The sequence below is a fragment of the Aulonocara stuartgranti genome (genome assembly GCF_965226115.1).
Source record: "Aulonocara stuartgranti genome assembly, chromosome: 2".
In the NCBI taxonomy this organism is placed as follows: Eukaryota; Metazoa; Chordata; class Actinopteri; order Cichliformes; family Cichlidae; genus Aulonocara; species Aulonocara stuartgranti.
This window is the reverse complement of record NC_138940.1, coordinates 2,728,328-2,747,301: the sequence shown is the minus strand read 5'-3', so window position 1 is coordinate 2,747,301 and position 18,974 is coordinate 2,728,328. Positions and strand designations below refer to the sequence as shown.

The 18,974-nt window shown below is 41.6% G+C and overlaps 2 protein-coding genes and 2 long non-coding RNA genes across 4 annotated transcripts; 3 read left to right on the top strand and 1 right to left on the bottom strand.

Moving 5' to 3' along the window:
* Window positions 1-139: 139 nt before the first annotated feature.
* Window positions 140-4,201, top strand: LOC309692226. The gene is made up of 2 exons (XR_014272251.1): window positions 140-2,529; window positions 2,650-4,201. It is a non-coding gene; the product is annotated as an uncharacterized lncRNA (long non-coding RNA).
* Window positions 2,011-5,189, bottom strand: LOC309692223. The gene is made up of 2 exons (XR_014272250.1): window positions 5,093-5,189; window positions 2,011-4,710 (listed from the first exon to the last, which is right to left on the bottom strand). It is a non-coding gene; the product is annotated as an uncharacterized lncRNA (long non-coding RNA).
* Window positions 5,190-5,846: 657 nt separating this feature from the next.
* On the top strand, window positions 5,847-9,758 carry LOC309692217 (piggyBac transposable element-derived protein 4-like). The gene is made up of 2 exons (XM_082510514.1): window positions 5,847-7,108; window positions 7,207-9,758. Exons 1-2 carry the CDS (start codon window positions 5,849-5,851, stop codon window positions 7,627-7,629), a joined length of 1,683 nt encoding a protein of 560 aa, XP_082366640.1. The 5' UTR covers window positions 5,847-5,848; the 3' UTR covers window positions 7,630-9,758.
* Window positions 9,759-11,449: 1,691 nt separating this feature from the next.
* LOC309692129 (piggyBac transposable element-derived protein 4-like) lies at window positions 11,450-15,908 on the top strand. Its single transcript, XM_082510346.1, has 2 exons — window positions 11,450-13,254; window positions 13,354-15,908. The coding sequence occupies exons 1-2, from the start codon at window positions 11,995-11,997 to the stop codon at window positions 13,774-13,776; spliced, it is 1,683 nt and encodes a 560-aa protein (XP_082366472.1). The 5' UTR covers window positions 11,450-11,994; the 3' UTR covers window positions 13,777-15,908.
* Window positions 15,909-18,974: the final 3,066 nt, after the last annotated feature.

Genomic DNA, 18,974 nt, shown 5'->3' with positions numbered 1-18,974 from the left:
TCTGGATGTCTGGAACCTGAAACTCCTCCATACCTGCTTCATGCCCTGGAGGACGGGGCTATGGCTCCCCACACCCTCTAGCAGATCATCACAGGTGCTCACTGACACAAACTACACCTTTTTTGGCTGCTAACTCAAAGCACACTGTGCACTGTCGATCTTATGTGCTGCACAATAATATTCAATATTTAGTATTTACTGTTATATTTACATAGATCATCGCAATGATGTTGTTTATTATATTGCTCTCTTGTTGTTCTCTCTGCTTGTTGTTCTCTTTTTTGTTTCTCAACAGGTGATCCAGGTGATTGATATTTGTATTTTTTGTCTGTTTGTTTGTTTTTGTTTTTTGCCTTTGTTCCTCTTCCCTGCTGTTTTTCTTTCCCTACCTCTCTTTCTTTCCCCCAGTCATGTTTGTCCCGTGTGTAGCAAGTGAAAATAAAATAAACAATAAAGACAAAGGTCAATCGAATGGACCAATACAGTAATGATCAATTTGGTAAAGTAAATCCGTTGGGCATCTTTCTTGGCCTTTAGACAATAATTCTGATGGCAAAAGAACAAAAAGGAAAAAGAAAAAAAAAGAAAAACTCATGCCCTGTATAAACTGGAAGTATTTGTAATGACCAATGTGGTGCAACTGCTGTGGTTCCAAAGAAAAGGCCAGTTGTCTTGCCTTTGGTTTCCATGACCACTGATGTCAGAAACTTTTCAAATTGTATCATTTATTTAGAGTTTATTATTTGATTTTCTGGTTTCAGGTATTAGTGAAGACAGTATACATCATGGTTATTTTGTGATGTATGACAAAATAACCCATTACAGTCTAAATGGACAGTAAAGCAGCGTATGCTTTCAGCTTGATCTTCAGGTTGCTGCTATATAACTGTAGCAAGTCATACAATCACTTGATCAATTTCTCAGGAAGATCCCTCTCTGGCTCACAGCCAATGGGTGAGTATTGATCAAGTGTGCAAACCATTCCTCCCTCAAAGTGGTTTATGCAGTTGATTAATGGTGTCAATTTGGGTTAAAATAGTATTAAATGCCTTTTGTTTTTACTTTAATCAATGCATAAAATCTTGGTCTCGTCTCGACTTTGTCTTGGTCTTGACTCGGTCTGTCTTGGTATTGTCTTGGTCCTGGTTTAGGCGGTCTTGACTACAAGTCTACCTTATAGTAACATATATTTTTTAAACCTGGCAACGAGGCTTTATAAATAACAACGTGGCCCAACACGTTCGCACACCCAAAGCGTAACATTTTACGCTAGGTGACAAATCGTCACCATATTACGTTTTCGGCTACCCACCACGTGCCTAAATGACGACCTCGGAAAAAACAGGAAATATGAGAACCGTCTGGACTGAATCTACACATGTTCGCTCTTTTTCTTCAAATCGCTTAGAAACACGCTATTTAACATCATTAAAGTCCTGGTTACGGTCAGGAATAAGGTTATGGTCAGGGCTAGGGATAAGGTTAGGTTTAGGGCTGGAATACAGGGCTGGAACGTCTATTACCGCGGGAGCGTCATTGCACTGGATTCCAGCCATAACCCGCCACGTACCATAAGAACGCCGAAGGTCTCCTTTCGCGTTCCTCAGGAACGCCGCGGGACGTGACAAAAAGGTCGACATGTTACGCCTCGGGAGTGAGAACGGGCTGCGTGGCCCCCACATGTGACAAATAGCCATAGACTAAGCAATAGGTATATCATTGCTCAACGTCCTCCATTGTTGTGGTGTTCACAACAAATGACATCACAGGACTTTTGGCCAGTTCGTGGACGAGTTGAAAATTCCGACTTCAACTGGAAAACACTACATGATTTAAAGGAGACAGAATTTAGAAAGAAAAGATGGGCAAGAGTACTTCAATTAGATCTTCTGAATGTTGGTTTTCATTTAATATCGATTAAGTGCCCATGGCTGATGTCACGATGACTACGTCCATCGTTTACATACAGTCTGTAATCACTTGCCTACAGATGAGAACTTGTAACAAGGATTAAGTAAGTAAGTAAGTAAAACTTTATTTATATAGCACCTTTCAAGATAAAAATCACAAAGTGCTTCACAGAAGCTAAAACCTAAAAATAAAAATCAACTAAAAGCAAGTTTAAAAAGATGGGTTTTTAGCTGTTTTTTAAAAGCGACCACTGAGTCCACAGATCTCAGGCTCAAAGGGAGAGAGTTCCACAATCTGGGGGCCACAGTTCCAAAAGCTTTGTCGCCTTTTGTTTTCAGCCTCGTGTGCTGGACAGCAAGCAAGCCCTGGTCACATGACCTCAGGGACCTGCTGGGAATGTATGGATGCAAAAGTTCACTTATATATGTTGGTGCTTGTCCATGCAGGGCCCTGAAAGTCAAGGTCAAAACCTTAAACTGGATCCTGAATTTAACGGGGAGCCAGTGCAGCTGAATCAGCAGGGGTGTGACATGGGAAAACTTGGAGGACTTGGTCAGAAGCTTTGCAGCAGCATTCTGAACAACTTGCAGACGATCCAAAGAGGCTTTACATAAACAAGTAAACAAAGAATTACAGTAGTCCAGACGAGATGAAACAAATGCATGAATGACAATTTCTAATTCGGAGCGCGATACAATGGGACTCAGCTTAGCAATGTTTCTCAAATGATAAAAACAGGAGCGAACCAAAGATTTTACATGGGCATCCAAAGTCAGAGCTGAGTCAATACTAACACCAAGGCTCCTGATAGATGGTTTTGCAAATGTAGCAAGTGGACCCAAGTTTTCCATAACACTAGGTAGTTAGTTAATTAAATAGTGCTGTTTCAAAGTGACCATCCAAATGATCCTAATGACCTGCACATCAGGGTTGGTATCCAGTGAGGTCGAAGTAAAACATGTCCCAAGTACTACAGAAGGCATTTTTTACATAGCTGCTGCAGTGGACCTGATCAGAGGCCCACTGATAAGACCTGCCACTAGCTGTCAATCACCATATAGCATAAACCGTTTTGTGTTGTCGTTGAACCTTGAAGTCCAGCCAAGACACCCTGAGGAACTGGATGTGTAACAATGGTACACATATTTTCGATATTTTCGCCATCAATCACGACCAGTCTCTCCCTGGTCATTGGATGTGCTTTTGGCAGACTGAAAACATGGTTTGGAGTATTGTGGACATTAATCTGAATGACCTTCCCCTTATCATTTATGCCAGATTTGTCCTCCACAACTACTGTGAGGCTAACAGGGACATGATAGATTACAGTCACTGAAGTAATTCAGCAGGAAAAGGACAACCACCCAGACACACAGACTTACTACAGAGCTGATTGCATGACATCAGAAAGGAGGAGGGTCAGGAGAGTCCTTACTAAATTCCCCATCGATAAAAAAGGGTTTCTGTTCTATTGAAGGACTGTGTCATATCTACAGAAATTGTAAGTCAGGATATGTGACACTTTACAATCTATGCACTGTGATCCTGAACATGCATCGGTGTAACTTTGTGCTGAACATTGGGGGGGGGGGGGGTTAAGATCTCTGTCTAAATAAATAAATCTGGGTAAATTCCCAGATGATTAAACATGCAACTATTTTGCTGGTAATAACTGAAACGAGTAAAGAAAATCAACAGCCTATTTATGTAAGATAAGATAATTTTATTGAAGGGGTTATATTGGTTGGGTCTGATTATTTGGAGGGGTGGGTAGGGTGTGCTGCTTGGCAGCTCAGTTATGGTACTTGTTGTGATATTTTGATACCATGGTAGCATTTACAGGATATTGTTTTATACAGGAAAACTGTTACTCAATAAGGCCCATCTACTAGTTGCTTTTCTCTTTCTCTCTGACCCAAGAATTAATGTGTAGGACTCACAGGCTGGTACCCCAAGGTCGAAAACACCACAGAGATGAGACCACTTCCTTACTCCCATCCTCCCTTTTTCTTTATCTCCTGGAAAAGGCTCGTTAAAGGCTAGGTGGTTTGTTTCAGAATTCACTAATGAAAGAACTCTGTATTTTATGTCTAGGAGTGTATTTTGCTGGGATGATCATAAATTGTAGCTGAACTGATAAACTACACAAGGAATACTTTGCTCAGAAGGCAGGAAGACGTTTCCTTATTTAGTCTGTACCGGTTTGAACTGGGAAAGCTGACACACGAACCTTTTTTTCTCTATATAAACTGCTGTGTATCAAATAAACCTTTGAGTCGATTTGGGAAGACAACCTGAAGCAGTCTGTGTTTCCTTGTTCTCCCAAGCTGCTCCCGACGTCGTAACTAACCCAGCTGAATGGCATACCTGAGTGTTACTTTAAATAATTAGGAATCTTAGAAGGAAAGGACAGAACTCTGCTTATCGCTCGTGCCTTGGAGGGAAAACCGGGATGGACATTTTTTCCTTCAGTACTGTTGGGTGGAAATGAGCCAGGTACAGCGTGTGGTGGTGGTGCACATGCATAGATGTGCCCACCATGGTGTGGTGGCAGGTTGAAAGGTTGTGGTGGTGGATGCATGACTTGTCTTAGCAGTAAAAATCCATCTGCAACTGAACTTGTCTCTCAAGAGTGACTTATAATTTACTGTGATGTTCAGAAGCTCGCCTCTCAGATGTCTCCATCATATCCAGAATTCTTTTCTTCATCTGTATGTCCACCTCTGCAACATTACGCAAATGTGTTTCAGTTGAAAGTCTTCTTTCAAGTCTGTCCTGTCTGTGGCCCTTGAGTTTTGCCTTGACAAAAGGTAGAATAAAACAATGAAAAACTAATTAACCACAATAAATGTTAAAAATAAATCAGTGGTGGAATACCAAGATTAATATTTACTTAAGTGCTACACTTAAATATTTTAGGTTAAGTGTTCTCTTTTCCTATACTTTTAACTCTACAACATTCTTGAGGTAGGGATTCAACACCAACACAGTTACACTGCAGATTCAGATGAATATAAATCTGTCATTATGATGACTTCGTGTAGGTTAAGCTACACAGTAGTTAAAGAAATGAAGCCGAGCTGTATCATTACTAGGTCAAACCTAAAGGTGCTAAAGGCATCTATAATTGGGCTACTGAAATACAGTAGGGCATTCGTTTATACATGTATGGTAGGCTAACCTTATTTCCCCTGACAAGTCTCCCAGTCCACGTTTTCTTGTTTTGTTTTTTTTGCTGTTTCATATTCCAGTGTGATATTGAGGAATAATTCCACCTCACTGTCTGTCACATGTACGACTCAGTTCTGCTTCTATGCGATGTCTTATCGGATTTTGTGCTTTTTTACCAAAATGTGCTATTTGGCTATACTGACTCTAGTAGGAAAGACTCGAATGCTTTTTAGTTCTCAAGTAAGAAGCCAAACTTTTTATATTTGTTGTTATTGTTCTTAAGAAATAAAGTTGGAAGTAAAAAAAAGTTCCACCGTCTTTGTTGATGCTTTCCCGCCCTGGCTTCAAGACTTCCGATTGGCCAACATTTCTGCAAGGTTAGGATTATATCGCCACCTGTTGCTTTGGCGTGCTCATTACAGCGTTTGCCTTTGTTTTTGTTTTGTTGGAGGGGGGGTTACGCGTGGACTGAGATATTTTTCTCAAAACTTCACGTGTGGACGGGATTTTTTTTTTTAAAAAACGAATACGGAAAATCTCTGTTTTCAAAAATACCCGTGTACGTGTGGACGTAGCCTAAACAGTAGAGATGTTTGTAGCTTTACGTTAGCTGGACTGACCGGAAGCAGGGTCCATGCGTCACGACTAACCGGATAGAGTTTTGAATCGGTTTAGTCCTGCACGTGCTGGCAAAAGGGAAGGCAAGAGAAACGATCTCCTGGCCGCATAAGGAAATCTATTTAAATATCCGTGATATCCAGTCATCATGAACTCTGAGTACGAGGATAGCTCCGCGTTATCCCCCGTGGAATCTGGGGACGAGGAGGAAGAGGAGGAGGTATCGGAGGCAGAAACAGAGCAGCTGGGGTCCAGTTCCGACTCGGATGAAGATGAAAGCGAAGAGAAAATTGATGAAACAGCAGCGGCCGGAGATGAAAACGGAGAGAAAATTGATGAAGCAGCATGGACGTCAAAAAATGGAAAAATATCTTGGTCTCCCACAAACGCTGAGACGTTCCGCTACATCCCAGCAGCCACTGGTCTGACCCCGGGACCTACACGCTATGCCACTCTCCGAATCGTTGACCCCATATCCAGCTTCGCGCTGTTTCTAACGGATGAGATCGTGAAGCATATTGTGTCCATGACAAACCTGCATGGGAATCGCAAAATTCCCGGCTGGCGAGATATAGACGCAGAGGAGTTTCGGGCTTATGTGGGGCTGCTCGTTTTGTCCGGTGTTTACAGGTCAAAACACGAATCCACGTTGAGCCTCTGGAGTGAAAAATGGGGACGGAGCATTTTCCGGGCTACGATGTCCGAGAAGAGGTTTCACCACATCAGCAGAGCACTGCGGTTCGATGATAAGCTATCCCGCCCCCCACGCCGTGTTGACAAGATGGCTCCCTTCCGCAAAGTCTGGAATATGTGGACGCACCGCCTGGAGATGCTGTTCAGCCCAGACAGAGATCTCTGTGTGGATGAACAACTCGTCGCGTTCAAAGGCAGGTGTAGCTTCAGGCAGTACATGCCAAAGAAGCCGGCCAAATATGGTATCAAGATTTGGGCAGCCTGTGATGTCAAAACATCCTACGCATGGAGACTGCAGGTGTACACGGGCAAAGCAGCTCCAGATCGTGTTGAAGTCAACCAGGGGATGAGGGTGGTCCTGGACATGACAGAGGGGCTCCAGGGACACGTCGTCACCTGTGATAATTTTTTCACTTCCTGTGCACTGGCAGATGAGCTACTCAAGAGGAAAATGGCCCTGGTTGGCACAATTCGCCAAAACAAGCCTGAGCTTCCACCTCATTTGCTCCAGGCAAAAAAGAGAGAGATCTTCTCCTCCATCTTCGCTTTTACAAACACCCACACACTTGTGTCTTACATCCCCCGACGGGGCAAGAATGTGCTGCTACTAAGCACAAAACACCGCCGCCCAGACGTGAGCAAAGAAGGGAAGAGAAAGCCTGTAATAATCGAAGATTACAACAAATGCAAAGGAGGTGTCGACAACCTTGATATGGTAGGTGTCATTACGAACCAGTTATGCATATATTTATTCATTCTTGCTCATATTCATGTCTAATATATATGTATGTTTTATGCTTCTTTTTTTGTTAGGTTGTTGGCACCTACTCCTGCAGGAGGAGAACAAATTACTGGCCACTGGCCCTCTTCCACAACGTCCTTGATGTTTCACTTTACAATGCCTACGTCCTGTGGACATCAATCGAGTCATCCTGGCAGAAGCAGAAAGGACACAGACGGAGGCTCTTCATTGAAGAAGTGGGAGAAATGCTGGTGAACCCACACATAGCAAAGAGAGGGCACCTTCCTCGCTCATCAGCCGCTGCAGCAGTAGTCACAAATCTGACTACTGCTGCAGCGGCTACAGGCCACTCTCCCATCATTAAATGTAAGAGCAGGAGGCAGTGCGAACTTTGCAAAGAGAAAAGGAGAAGAGTTGTCAACACCTGCTGCAAATGTGAGAAGTATACATGCAAGGACCACAGTGTGACCATTTGTAACAACTGCCCCATCTGAGCAGTAGTGATGTGCGGATCGATCCTGAAATATCGATTCCTCCGATACCAATCGTTTATGTTCTAGAATCGATTCTCATATTAAAATATCAATATTTTAGTAATTTAGGGTAAAAATATTATCATTAACAGGAACACAGAGGAAAGAAACTATATCATTCGGATTGTCTACATTCCAAGGAACTACTTCCTCTTCTGCCTTTCATAGTCATGTGCGAAATGCGGCTGTATAAATGTCTTGCTGCCCCTTGGCGCGCGCACTCACAACACTGGCTGAGCGTAATTGGAATCATGTGCGGGCGTATTTTACATCAACAAACAGCCGAGGCGTGGTTTGCGATACATGTGTCAAAAAAGGGAGGTGTTGTGGTCATACTTGCCAACCTTGAGACCTCAGAATTAGGGAGACATTCAAAAAGGGGGGGGGGGGGATAAATAAATTACAGTGTTTATTTATCGGATAAAATATGTTAAATATCACCATTCTAATGGGCCGGCCCGGAAACAGCAGGGGTCCAAATTCAGAGGCTGCTTCCACCTGAGGACCCGGCCTTCGCGGTCTAAAGAAAGCCAGGTAGTGCGTCACGAGCTCCCTCGGTGGGATGAAACTGCCGTCTGCTCCTTGCTATCTAAAATATAACCGGGCGCTGGTGTAAACCCTCGACCGTCTCACACTTCTATTTAATCATTTCCTGTTTGACGTTTATTCAGCTGTGTGAAAACCCCGGAGGAACCCTCCCGAGGGATTAATAAAGTTAAATTTAATTTAATCTAATAACTTTAATCTCAGCCAACCCGATTTACTCCCGAACAAATAAAACACTGAAAAAGCCAAACAATAACATTTTTAATTATCAAAGTGACTTATATATCATGTTTAACCCGAGTAGCGAAAGACCGCGGGGGTTTGAAGACGATGTGTCGGCTCAGATATTTGAAGTTCACACAGCTACATTCTCACCTGAAAATATGTTAAAAGTTTTTTTGCGACCCAGAAAGAGAAATAAGAGTAATATTAAAACTAAGTATCTGGAAACTGGAATTGGCTGGGCCCTATGAATTCTGCGATATGGTTTTTCAATTTTGTTGTCCGGGTGTAAAATCGGGAGAAATTCGGGAGAATGGTGGCTCCGGGGCACTGAAATTCGGGATTCTCCTGGAAAAATCGGGAGGGTTGGCATGAATGGTTGTGGCAACATCACTAACCTTGTCAAACAGCTCAGAGTAAATCATATCACAGAATATGACGAGCATATGTTGAGGCGAACTGAAGAGGACAGGGACAGGTGCTCTCACTGAGTCCTTTAGTGCTACAGGCTGGCAAGGTGTTCAAATAGTTCAAATAACAACTTCAGATTTTTTATTTCTATATGATGAATTCTGCATTATTAAGTGATAAGAACAAGTATCTGATGTCCTGTAATCATTATGACGCTATAATTTGAGATACAATAAAAGATACAATAAATAAAATAAATTTTTGTACAAAGTATCGGTATCGGATCAGTATCGTTGATATTAGTTGGTATCAGATCGGAAAGGAAATCAGTGGTATCGCACATCACTACTGAGCAGGACTCTCACACCCAGACACATACTACCTCTCTCCCTGTCTGTTATCAGATTATTCTGTTATCATATGTTACCTTATATATGTAATCAAAGTAGTTGAATTAGAATACTGCTGTAGATCATATTATACCCTTTAATATAGAGTGTGTGATCTGTATATAGTTTAGTTCTCATTATACTTTTGAGTTAAAAGAACATATTCACTTATTAGTTTATTAGATAAATGTGCATCACTCTGTATCCTTGATCTGCTGGGAATGTATTACACTGTTTTCTTGACATGCTTAATTGTTGAATCATAAAAAGAAGGTTGTAAGCAGGAGACTCTGTGTCTAAGATAGGGGAGATAGACCACATTCCATACCCCCACCTTACAGAGAGCAGAGAAACAACTGCCGAGGTCATAACTTAGGCGCCGTAAGAGAGAAAGAATGTTAATGTTTGGGCTTGCATTTTGAGATTGCTGTGACCCTCTTCAGGCATGTCTCCCCATCATGATGTTTCTAAATGCTCTTTGTGTTGAATTGTATGGAAATAAATGATTGTTGATTGAGCATATATACACCGAGTATTGTCCTTCCTTCAGCCCAAAGATTCAAAGAATTGGGAGATTTCAACACTGTCTCTCTCCCCATCCCCAACAACATAAATGTTCATGTTTATCTTTCTAAAATAAATGTTTTTCTAGTTCAAACTGAGCTTGTATTTTTATTTACGTTAGCAAGGTAATAAACATTTAGTGTGGAAAAAGTGAAAAACATCATATACCATTATAGGTTATGATTATTACATTTACTGTGCCCCTGCAAAAAAACATAATGATGAATCAAAATCAACCTTGGTGCCAATCTAAAGGCCTAATTATAATAGCAATGAAATCTTTCTTGAAATGTATTTTATGGAAAAAATTTTAGTTTTTTGGGTGTTTTCCAGTTAAAAAACAGTGCAGCTATGTAGTGATGGGACGTTCTGTATCGAGGCTTCGGAGCGTGTGTCGAGTAATGGAGGGGGCGTTTCCGCGAAGCGCGTATCGAGGCTTGCTTCATTTATGGGAGGAGCTGAAAATGATGACGTCCGAAGCCTCGCTGCCCGGCTGTACCACGTGACTGGTTCATGAAGTGGTTCGAACTTTGCCGCGAGATATGACAGCGATATAAACCCCTCAGACTTCATTCAAAATGTGGGTGTTTGATGGAGAGTTGCGGTTAGTGAGAGTTTGGAGACCGTTTGGAGGTTTATGAGAGTGAGGAGAGAAACTCAGGAGAGAATGGAGCCAGCTAAGAAGAGGAGGATGTCCTCCCCTGTGTGGGAACATTTTGATTTTATCCCTCCCAACAAGGTATGTAAATTTCTACAGAAGATGTATTTTCATGATACTGATGGTGCAATACAATTTATGTTGAGCTGTCTTGACTTTTGTACAAGGTGAAGTGTTTGCTATGTGCCAGGGAGCTGGGATATAACAACTACACCTCATCCATGCTTAGGCACTACAGAGCTTTGCATGAGAGTAAGAGGAACACCGATTGTGGAGCAAGACCAGGTGAGCCATCAAATGCAATGATAATATAGGATGCAGTAATGTTACTAAATGATATAACAATATTATACAACTGTTATAAGTTACGTGTGTGATATTTATATTTGTGCTTTATCTTTATTGTCTTTCCTCAGGAGAACAATCTCAAATAGATGAAGACCTGGTCAGCATGGTGATTGAGGACTCCCAGCCATTTAGCATTGTGGAGGACAAAGGATTCAAAAGATTTGTTAAATCATTAAATCCCAGCTATGTTCTCCCCACTAAAAAGGTCGTAAAAGCAGTGAAAATTTAGTTTTTACAGAATAAAATGTGAACAGGCAGGACTGAGGCTCAAAGCCTCAGTGTGTAGCTGTCCATACCTCAACGTTACAAAAGCACAACTACTGTCCACACCCCAACCACACCTCACCTCACAGTAAATGATCATTTCCATTTCAAGCATTTCCAAATAATCATTTCCCATACTGCCACTATAAATATACACAGTATACTGCCATCACTACAATATACATGTTTTACACACTCCTTTTGTTGTTGACATTTACAGGCTGTGTGCAAAATGCCACACTCTTCAAATTCATGCCAGCTATTATTTTTACGTCCAGTAGGTGTCCTGCTAGAGCAAATGAAGCTTCATGAAGCTTCGCGTTGGGGTGAACCAATTGGATGAAAAGCTTCAGTGCTTCATGGGGCTTCATCTGCCCATCACTACTTTTTAGTTCTCAAGTAAGAAGCCAAACTTTTTATATTTGTTGTTATTGTTCTTAAGAAATAAAGTTGGAAGTAAAAAAAAGTTCCACCGTCTTTGTTGATGCTTTCCCGCCCTGGCTTCAAGACTTCCGATTGGCCAACATTTCTGCAAGGTTAGGATTATATCGCCACCTGTTGCTTTGGCGTGCTCATTACAGCGTTTGCCTTTGTTTTTGTTTTGTTGGAGGGGGGGTTACGCGTGGACTGAGATATTTTTCTCAAAACTTCACGTGTGGACGGGATTTTTTTTTTTAAAAACGAATACGGAAAATCTCTGTTTTCAAAAATACCCGTGTACGTGTGGACGTAGCCTAAACAGTAGAGATGTTTGTAGCTTTACGTTAGCTGGACTGACCGGAAGCAGGGTCCATGCGTCACGACTAACCGGATAGAGTTTTGAATCGGTTTAGTCCTGCACGTGCTGGCAAAAGGGAAGGCAAGAGAAACGATCTCCTGGCCGCATAAGGAAATCTATTTAAATATCCGTGATATCCAGTCATCATGAACTCTGAGTACGAGGATAGCTCCGCGTTATCCCCCGTGGAATCTGGGGACGAGGAGGAAGAGGAGGAGGTATCGGAGGCAGAAACAGAGCAGCTGGGGTCCAGTTCCGACTCGGATGAAGATGAAAGCGAAGAGAAAATTGATGAAACAGCAGCGGCCGGAGATGAAAACGGAGAGAAAATTGATGAAGCAGCATGGACGTCAAAAAATGGAAAAATATCTTGGTCTCCCACAAACGCTGAGACGTTCCGCTACATCCCAGCAGCCACTGGTCTGACCCCGGGACCTACACGCTATGCCACTCTCCGAATCGTTGACCCCATATCCAGCTTCGCGCTGTTTCTAACGGATGAGATCGTGAAGCATATTGTGTCCATGACAAACCTGCATGGGAATCGCAAAATTCCCGGCTGGCGAGATATAGACGCAGAGGAGTTTCGGGCTTATGTGGGGCTGCTCGTTTTGTCCGGTGTTTACAGGTCAAAACACGAATCAACGAAGAGCCTCTGGAGTGAAAAATGGGGACGGAGCATTTTCCGGGCTACGATGTCCGAGAAGAGGTTTCAGAACATCAGCAGAGCACTGCGGTTCGATGATAAGCTATCCCGCCCCCAACGCCGTGTTGACAAGATGACTCCCTTCCGCAAAGTCTGGAATATGTGGACGCACCGCCTGGAGATGCTGTTCAGCCCAGACAGAGATCTCTGTGTGGATGAACAACTCGTCGCGTTCAAAGGCAGGTGTAGCTTCAGGCAGTACATGCCAAAGAAGCCGGCCAAATATGGTATCAAGATTTGGGCAGCCTGTGATGTCAAAACATCCTACGCATGGAGACTGCAGGTGTACACGGGCAAAGCAGCTCCAGATCGTGTTGAAGTCAACCAGGGGATGAGGGTGGTCCTGGACATGACAGAGGGGCTCCAGGGACACGTCGTCACCTGTGATAATTTTTTCACTTCCTGTGCACTGGCAGATGAGCTACTCAAGAGGAAAATGGCCCTGGTTGGCACAATTCGCCAAAACAAGCCTGAGCTTCCACCTCATTTGCTCCAGGCAAAAAAGAGAGAGATCTTCTCCTCCATCTTCGCTTTTACAAACACCCACACACTTGTGTCTTACATCCCCCGACGGGGCAAGAATGTGCTGCTACTAAGCACAAAACACCGCCGCCCAGACGTGAGCAAAGAAGGGAAGAGAAAGCCTGTAATAATCGAAGATTACAACAAATGCAAAGGAGGTGTCGACAACCTTGATAAGGTAGGTGTCATTATGAACTAGTTATGCATATATTTATTCATTCTTGCTCATATTCATGTCTAATATATATGTATGTTTTATGCTTCTTTTTTTTGTTAGGTTGTTGGCACCTACTCCTGCAGGAGGAAAACAAATTATTGGCCAATGGCCCTCTTCCACAACGTCCTTGATGTTTCACTTTACAATGCCTACGTCCTGTGGACATTAATCGAGTCATCCTGGCAGAAGCAGAAAGGATACAGACGGAGGCTCTTCATTGAAGAAGTGGGAGAAATGCTGGTGAACCCACACATAGCAAAGAGAGGGCACCTTCCTCGCTCATCAGCCGCTGCAGCAGTAGTCACAAATCTGACTACTGCTGCAGCGGCTACAGGCCACTCTCCCATCATTAAATGTAAGAGCAGGGGGAAGTGCGAACTTTGCAAAGACAAAAGGAGAAGAGTTTTCAACACCTGCTGCAAATGTGAGAAGTATACATGCAAGGACCACAGTGTGTCCATTTGTAACAACTGCCCCATCTGAGCAGTAGTGATGTGCGGATCGATCCTGAAATATCGATTCCTCCGATACCAATCGTTTATGTTCTAGAATCGATTCTCATATTAAAATATCAATATTTTAGTAATTTAGGGTAAATTTGTATATTATCATTAACAGGAACACAGAGGAAAGAAACTATATCATTCGGATTGTCTACATTCCAAGGAACTACTTCCTCTTCTGCCTTTCATAGTCATGTGCGAAATGTGGCTGTATAAATGTCTTGCTGCCCCTTGGCGCGCGCACTCACAACACTGGCTGAGCGTAATTGGAATCATGTGCGGGCGTATTTTACATCAACAAACAGCCGAGGCGTGGTTTGCGATACATGTGTCAAAAAAGGGAGGTGTTGTGGTCATACTTGCCAACCTTGAGACCTCAGAATTAGGGAGACATTCAAAAAGGGGGGGGGGATAAATAAATTACAGTGTTTATTTATCGGATAAAATATGTTAAATATCACCATTCTAATGGGCCGGCCCGGAAACAGCAGGGGTCCAAATTCAGAGGCTGCTTCCACCTGAGGACCCGGCCTTCGCGGTCTAAAGAAAGCCAGGTAGTGCGTCACGAGCTCCCTCGGTGGGATGAAACTCTGCCGTCTGCTCCTTGCTATCTAAAATATAACCGGGCGCTGGTGTAAACCCTCGACCGTCTCACACTTCTATTTAATCATTTCCTGTTTGACGTTTATTCAGCTGTGTGAAAACCCCGGAGGAACCCTCCCGAGGGATTAATAAAGTTAAATTTAATTTAATCTAATAACTTTAATCTCAGCCAACCCGATTTACTCCCGAACAAATAAAACACTGAAAAAGCCAAACAATAACATTTTTAATTATCAAAGTGACTTATATATCATGTTTAACCCGAGTAGCGAAAGACCGCGGGGGTTTGAAGACGATGTGTCGGCTCAGATATTTGAAGTTCACACAGCTACATTCTCACCTGAAAATATGTTAAAAGTTTTTTTGCGACCCAGAAAGAGAAATAAGAGTAATATTAAAACTAAGTATCTGGAAACTGGAATTGGCTGGGCCCTATGAATTCTGCGATATGGTTTTTCAATTTTGTTGTCCGGGTGTAAAATCGGGAGAAATTCGGGAGAATGGTGGCTCCGGGGCACTGAAATTCGGGATTCTCCTGGAAAAATCGGGAGGGTTGGCATGAATGGTTGTGGCAACATCACTAACCTTGTCAAACAGCTCAGAGTAAATCATATCACAGAATATGACGAGCATATGTTGAGGCGAACTGAAGAGGACAGGGACAGGTGCTCTCACTGAGTCCTTTAGTGCTACAGGCTGGCAAGGTGTTCAAATAGTTCAAATAACAACTTCAGATTTTTTATTTCTATATGATGAATTCTGCATTATTAAGTGATAAGAACAAGTATCTGATGTCCTGTAATCATTATGACGCTATAATTTGAGATACAATAAAAGATACAATAAATAAAATAAATTTTTGTACAAAGTATCGGTATCGGATCAGTATCGTTGATATTAGTTGGTATCAGATCGGAAAGGAAATCAGTGGTATCGCACATCACTACTGAGCAGGACTCTCACACCCAGACACATACTACCTCTCTCCCTGTCTGTTATCAGATTATTCTGTTATCATATGTTACCTTATATATGTAATCAAAGTAGTTGAATTAGAATACTGCTGTAGATCATATTATACCCTTTAATATAGAGTGTGTGATCTGTATATAGTTTAGTTCTCATTATACTTTTGAGTTAAAAGAACATATTCACTTATTAGTTTATTAGATAAATGTGCATCACTCTGTATCCTTGATCTGCTGGGAATGTATTACACTGTTTTCTTGACATGCTTAATTGTTGAATCATAAAAAGAAGGTTGTAAGCAGGAGACTCTGTGTCTAAGATAGGGGAGATAGACCACATTCCATACCCCCACCTTACAGAGAGCAGAGAAACAACTGCCGAGGTCATAACTTAGGCGCCGTAAGAGAGAAAGAATGTTAATGTTTGGGCTTGCATTTTGAGATTGCTGTGACCCTCTTCAGGCATGTCTCCCCATCATGATGTTTCTAAATGCTCTTTGTGTTGAATTGTATGGAAATAAATGATTGTTGATTGAGCATATATACACCGAGTATTGTCCTTCCTTCAGCCCAAAGATTCAAAGAATTGGGAGATTTCAACACTGTCTCTCTCCCCATCCCCAACAACATAAATGTTCATGTTTATCTTTCTAAAATAAATGTTTTTCTAGTTCAAACTGAGCTTGTATTTTTATTTACGTTAGCAAGGTAATAAACATTTAGTGTGGAAAAAGTGAAAAACATCATATACCATTATAGGTTATGATTATTACATTTACTGTGCCCCTGCAAAAAAACATAATGATGAATCAAAATCAACCTTGGTGCCAATCTAAAGGCCTAATTATAATAGCAATGAAATCTTTCTTGAAATGTATTTTATGGAAAAAATTTTAGTTTTTGGGTGTTTTCCAGTTAAAAAACAGTGCAGCTATGTAAACATACTGGCCTTCAAAGGGTTAAACCCCCCAAAATATAATTATACTTGATACGAATATCTTAGGCAGAAGTAGTTTTAAAAGACTGACTCATTTAAAGTGCAAAACAATATTAATATATAACAGTATTACTGCATTTTTTTGGGAAGCTGCCAGTTTTTGTCATTAGGAACAATTACTTTAGGATATTTACAGTTTTTTCTGATTGCTTAAGCACATTTTTTGTAACTATTGGCTAATTTTGCAAAACTCTTCACACAAATAAGAAAACCTGTCACCCAATAATCAAAACATTGTAGTTCTCTTGCAAAAGCAAACACAGCTAGATTAACTCTTCACACCTTCGTAAAAATGGTGTTTCCGTATCAAACAGTACACACAAGCCATCATCTACTAAGCACACAATGCGCCAACTGCACACTGATGGTATGAATACAAAACACATCTGGCTTTTGCTTTCTCTGTGCACAAGGTAGGCTATGTCAGTGTGAGCTCATACTTCTGTCATAGATCCATAAGCATGGAGGGATCCAAACTTCAAGTACTGGTGTTTATTCACACACATCAAAACAAACACAAGTGTTTATTTCCAAGTATAGGATTATTTGCAATCGCCATAATGACTATATGGGTTACTTGGTCTGCAGTGAACATGCTTCCTCTGCCCCCAGCATCTGGTCATCTAGCAATTCTGTAAAGTAACAATTTCAGTATTTTTACATCAATGGTATTGGTGTGTTTCTCATTGGCATATGGCAGTGCTACAAATCTTTGTGCGAAGTGACTGTACTCACCGATTCTCATTTCAAAATGTCCTTATGGTGCTTGCTACAGTGTAGCGGCTCGAGTTAGGCTGGACCCGTTGGCCAGCTTCCCTCAGGGTCATTCCACGGTTGATTACATGGTCCACTATTGTAGCTCTGATGTCATCAGCAATTCTATTTCTTACTCTTCTTACCCTTCCTCTCCCCCCTCCTCATCTTCCTCTCCCCCCTCCTCGTCTTCCTCTTGCTCCTCCTTGTCCTTGTCGTCCTCTTCATCCTACTTCTTCACCTCCACGTCATCTTCCTCGGCCTCCTCTACTTCTCACTCTTTCTGCTCCCTCCATTGTACTCCGCACACACAGCTTACCTGTATTATAGTGCTTAGGCTGATTGCAAAGTGAACTAATTATCTAAAAAAGTTTTCACATGTGAAAGTGTGCCAGACAGTTGGCAAGTTAGTGTTAATGATAGCCATACATGTGTATACTTTTGCTAGGAGTGTGTTGGAAATTTGGTAATTGAGTGTTGTGCAGTGAATTGTGCCTAAAGTTTTGCAAAGCGTGTGTTACAAAATTGCAAACTGAGTGCAAAGCAGTTTTTGTGCTTTTAGTTTTGCACACTCAGTGAGTGGTTTTGCTATAAGTCTGAATAGTTTTAGAGATTGTGCTACAGGAATCACAGTTAGGGTTTAAGCATTCAGAAAAAACTGTAAGGATCTCCTTTGGGTTAAAGGGGACATGCAATGCTACACATAACTGACATAGACGTAACACCGTGTGTGGAGCTGGATTTAAGAAATAAGTGCTTAAAGTTTTAAAAACATGTTTACTGCCATTTTCTGTCAGTGGCGACCGTATCGATAACGTATTGATCCAATATCAGCACTTCATGTTGCAGGATCAATTCCCATATGAAAATATCAATATCTAATTTGATTACATTTGTTTTTAATCATAAATACGACGTACAGACAAAATTAAACTCAGTAGTATGTTTTGTCTGTCCACATTCACTCCGACCCACATACTGAATACATAAAAGTTGTGAGCATACTGCATGCCTCGACTGTACATTTAGTTCAGTTAGCTGTAAGGCTCAGATGAGCACAGAGCTTTTAGATATAACATTCCTACTGCTTCAGTACTATATTCGGCCACAGCGTTCACCTGGGTAGCCTGCATGTCTGTTTTCTATAGTTCTATAATATGACAACCTGCCCAAGTATCTTTATCTCTAGTTTGCTGGCATATTTTTTTTATTCATTAAATCAGGAAAAAAAAGGTTTTCATTACATTACAACAGCATTCTCATCCTTCTGGCGGACAAGGCTAGGTGCACAGTTTTGCTAAACCAAAAAGACTATGATAAGAAAATTTTGTCACTGCTCAGTGACAAAATTATTTATGAGGCCCTGAAACAAGACCCAGGAAGTGGCTACAGGAAGAGGGTGATAGATGTCTGAAGCAGTTATAACAGGACAATGCTATTAACCAGACCTCATACCACAGGATATTCTCATTACTCTGGACGTCCTAAGTTCACACGGGAGTCCAGGCTTCCCGAGAACGCAGCACGATCGTTCTACAATTGCAATGGCAGTGTACTTGATGACATCACAGCTCTATCCCCTCTTAATTTAACTGTGATTACTATTTGCAATGAAAATTACACATGACATAAAAAGTACACATGATGTAGTAGATTTATTTAAGAAAAAAGTAGTTGTAAAAAGCATGACAATATACAAGTAATCCAAAGTATTCAGAAAACGTTACTCTCATTGAGTAACTAACGGAATACGTTATAAAATATACTTTGGGCCATGTATTCTGTGATCTGTAGTGGAATACATTTTAAAAGTAACCTTCCCAACACTGTAGCGTTGTCCTGTTAAAAAAAATCCAG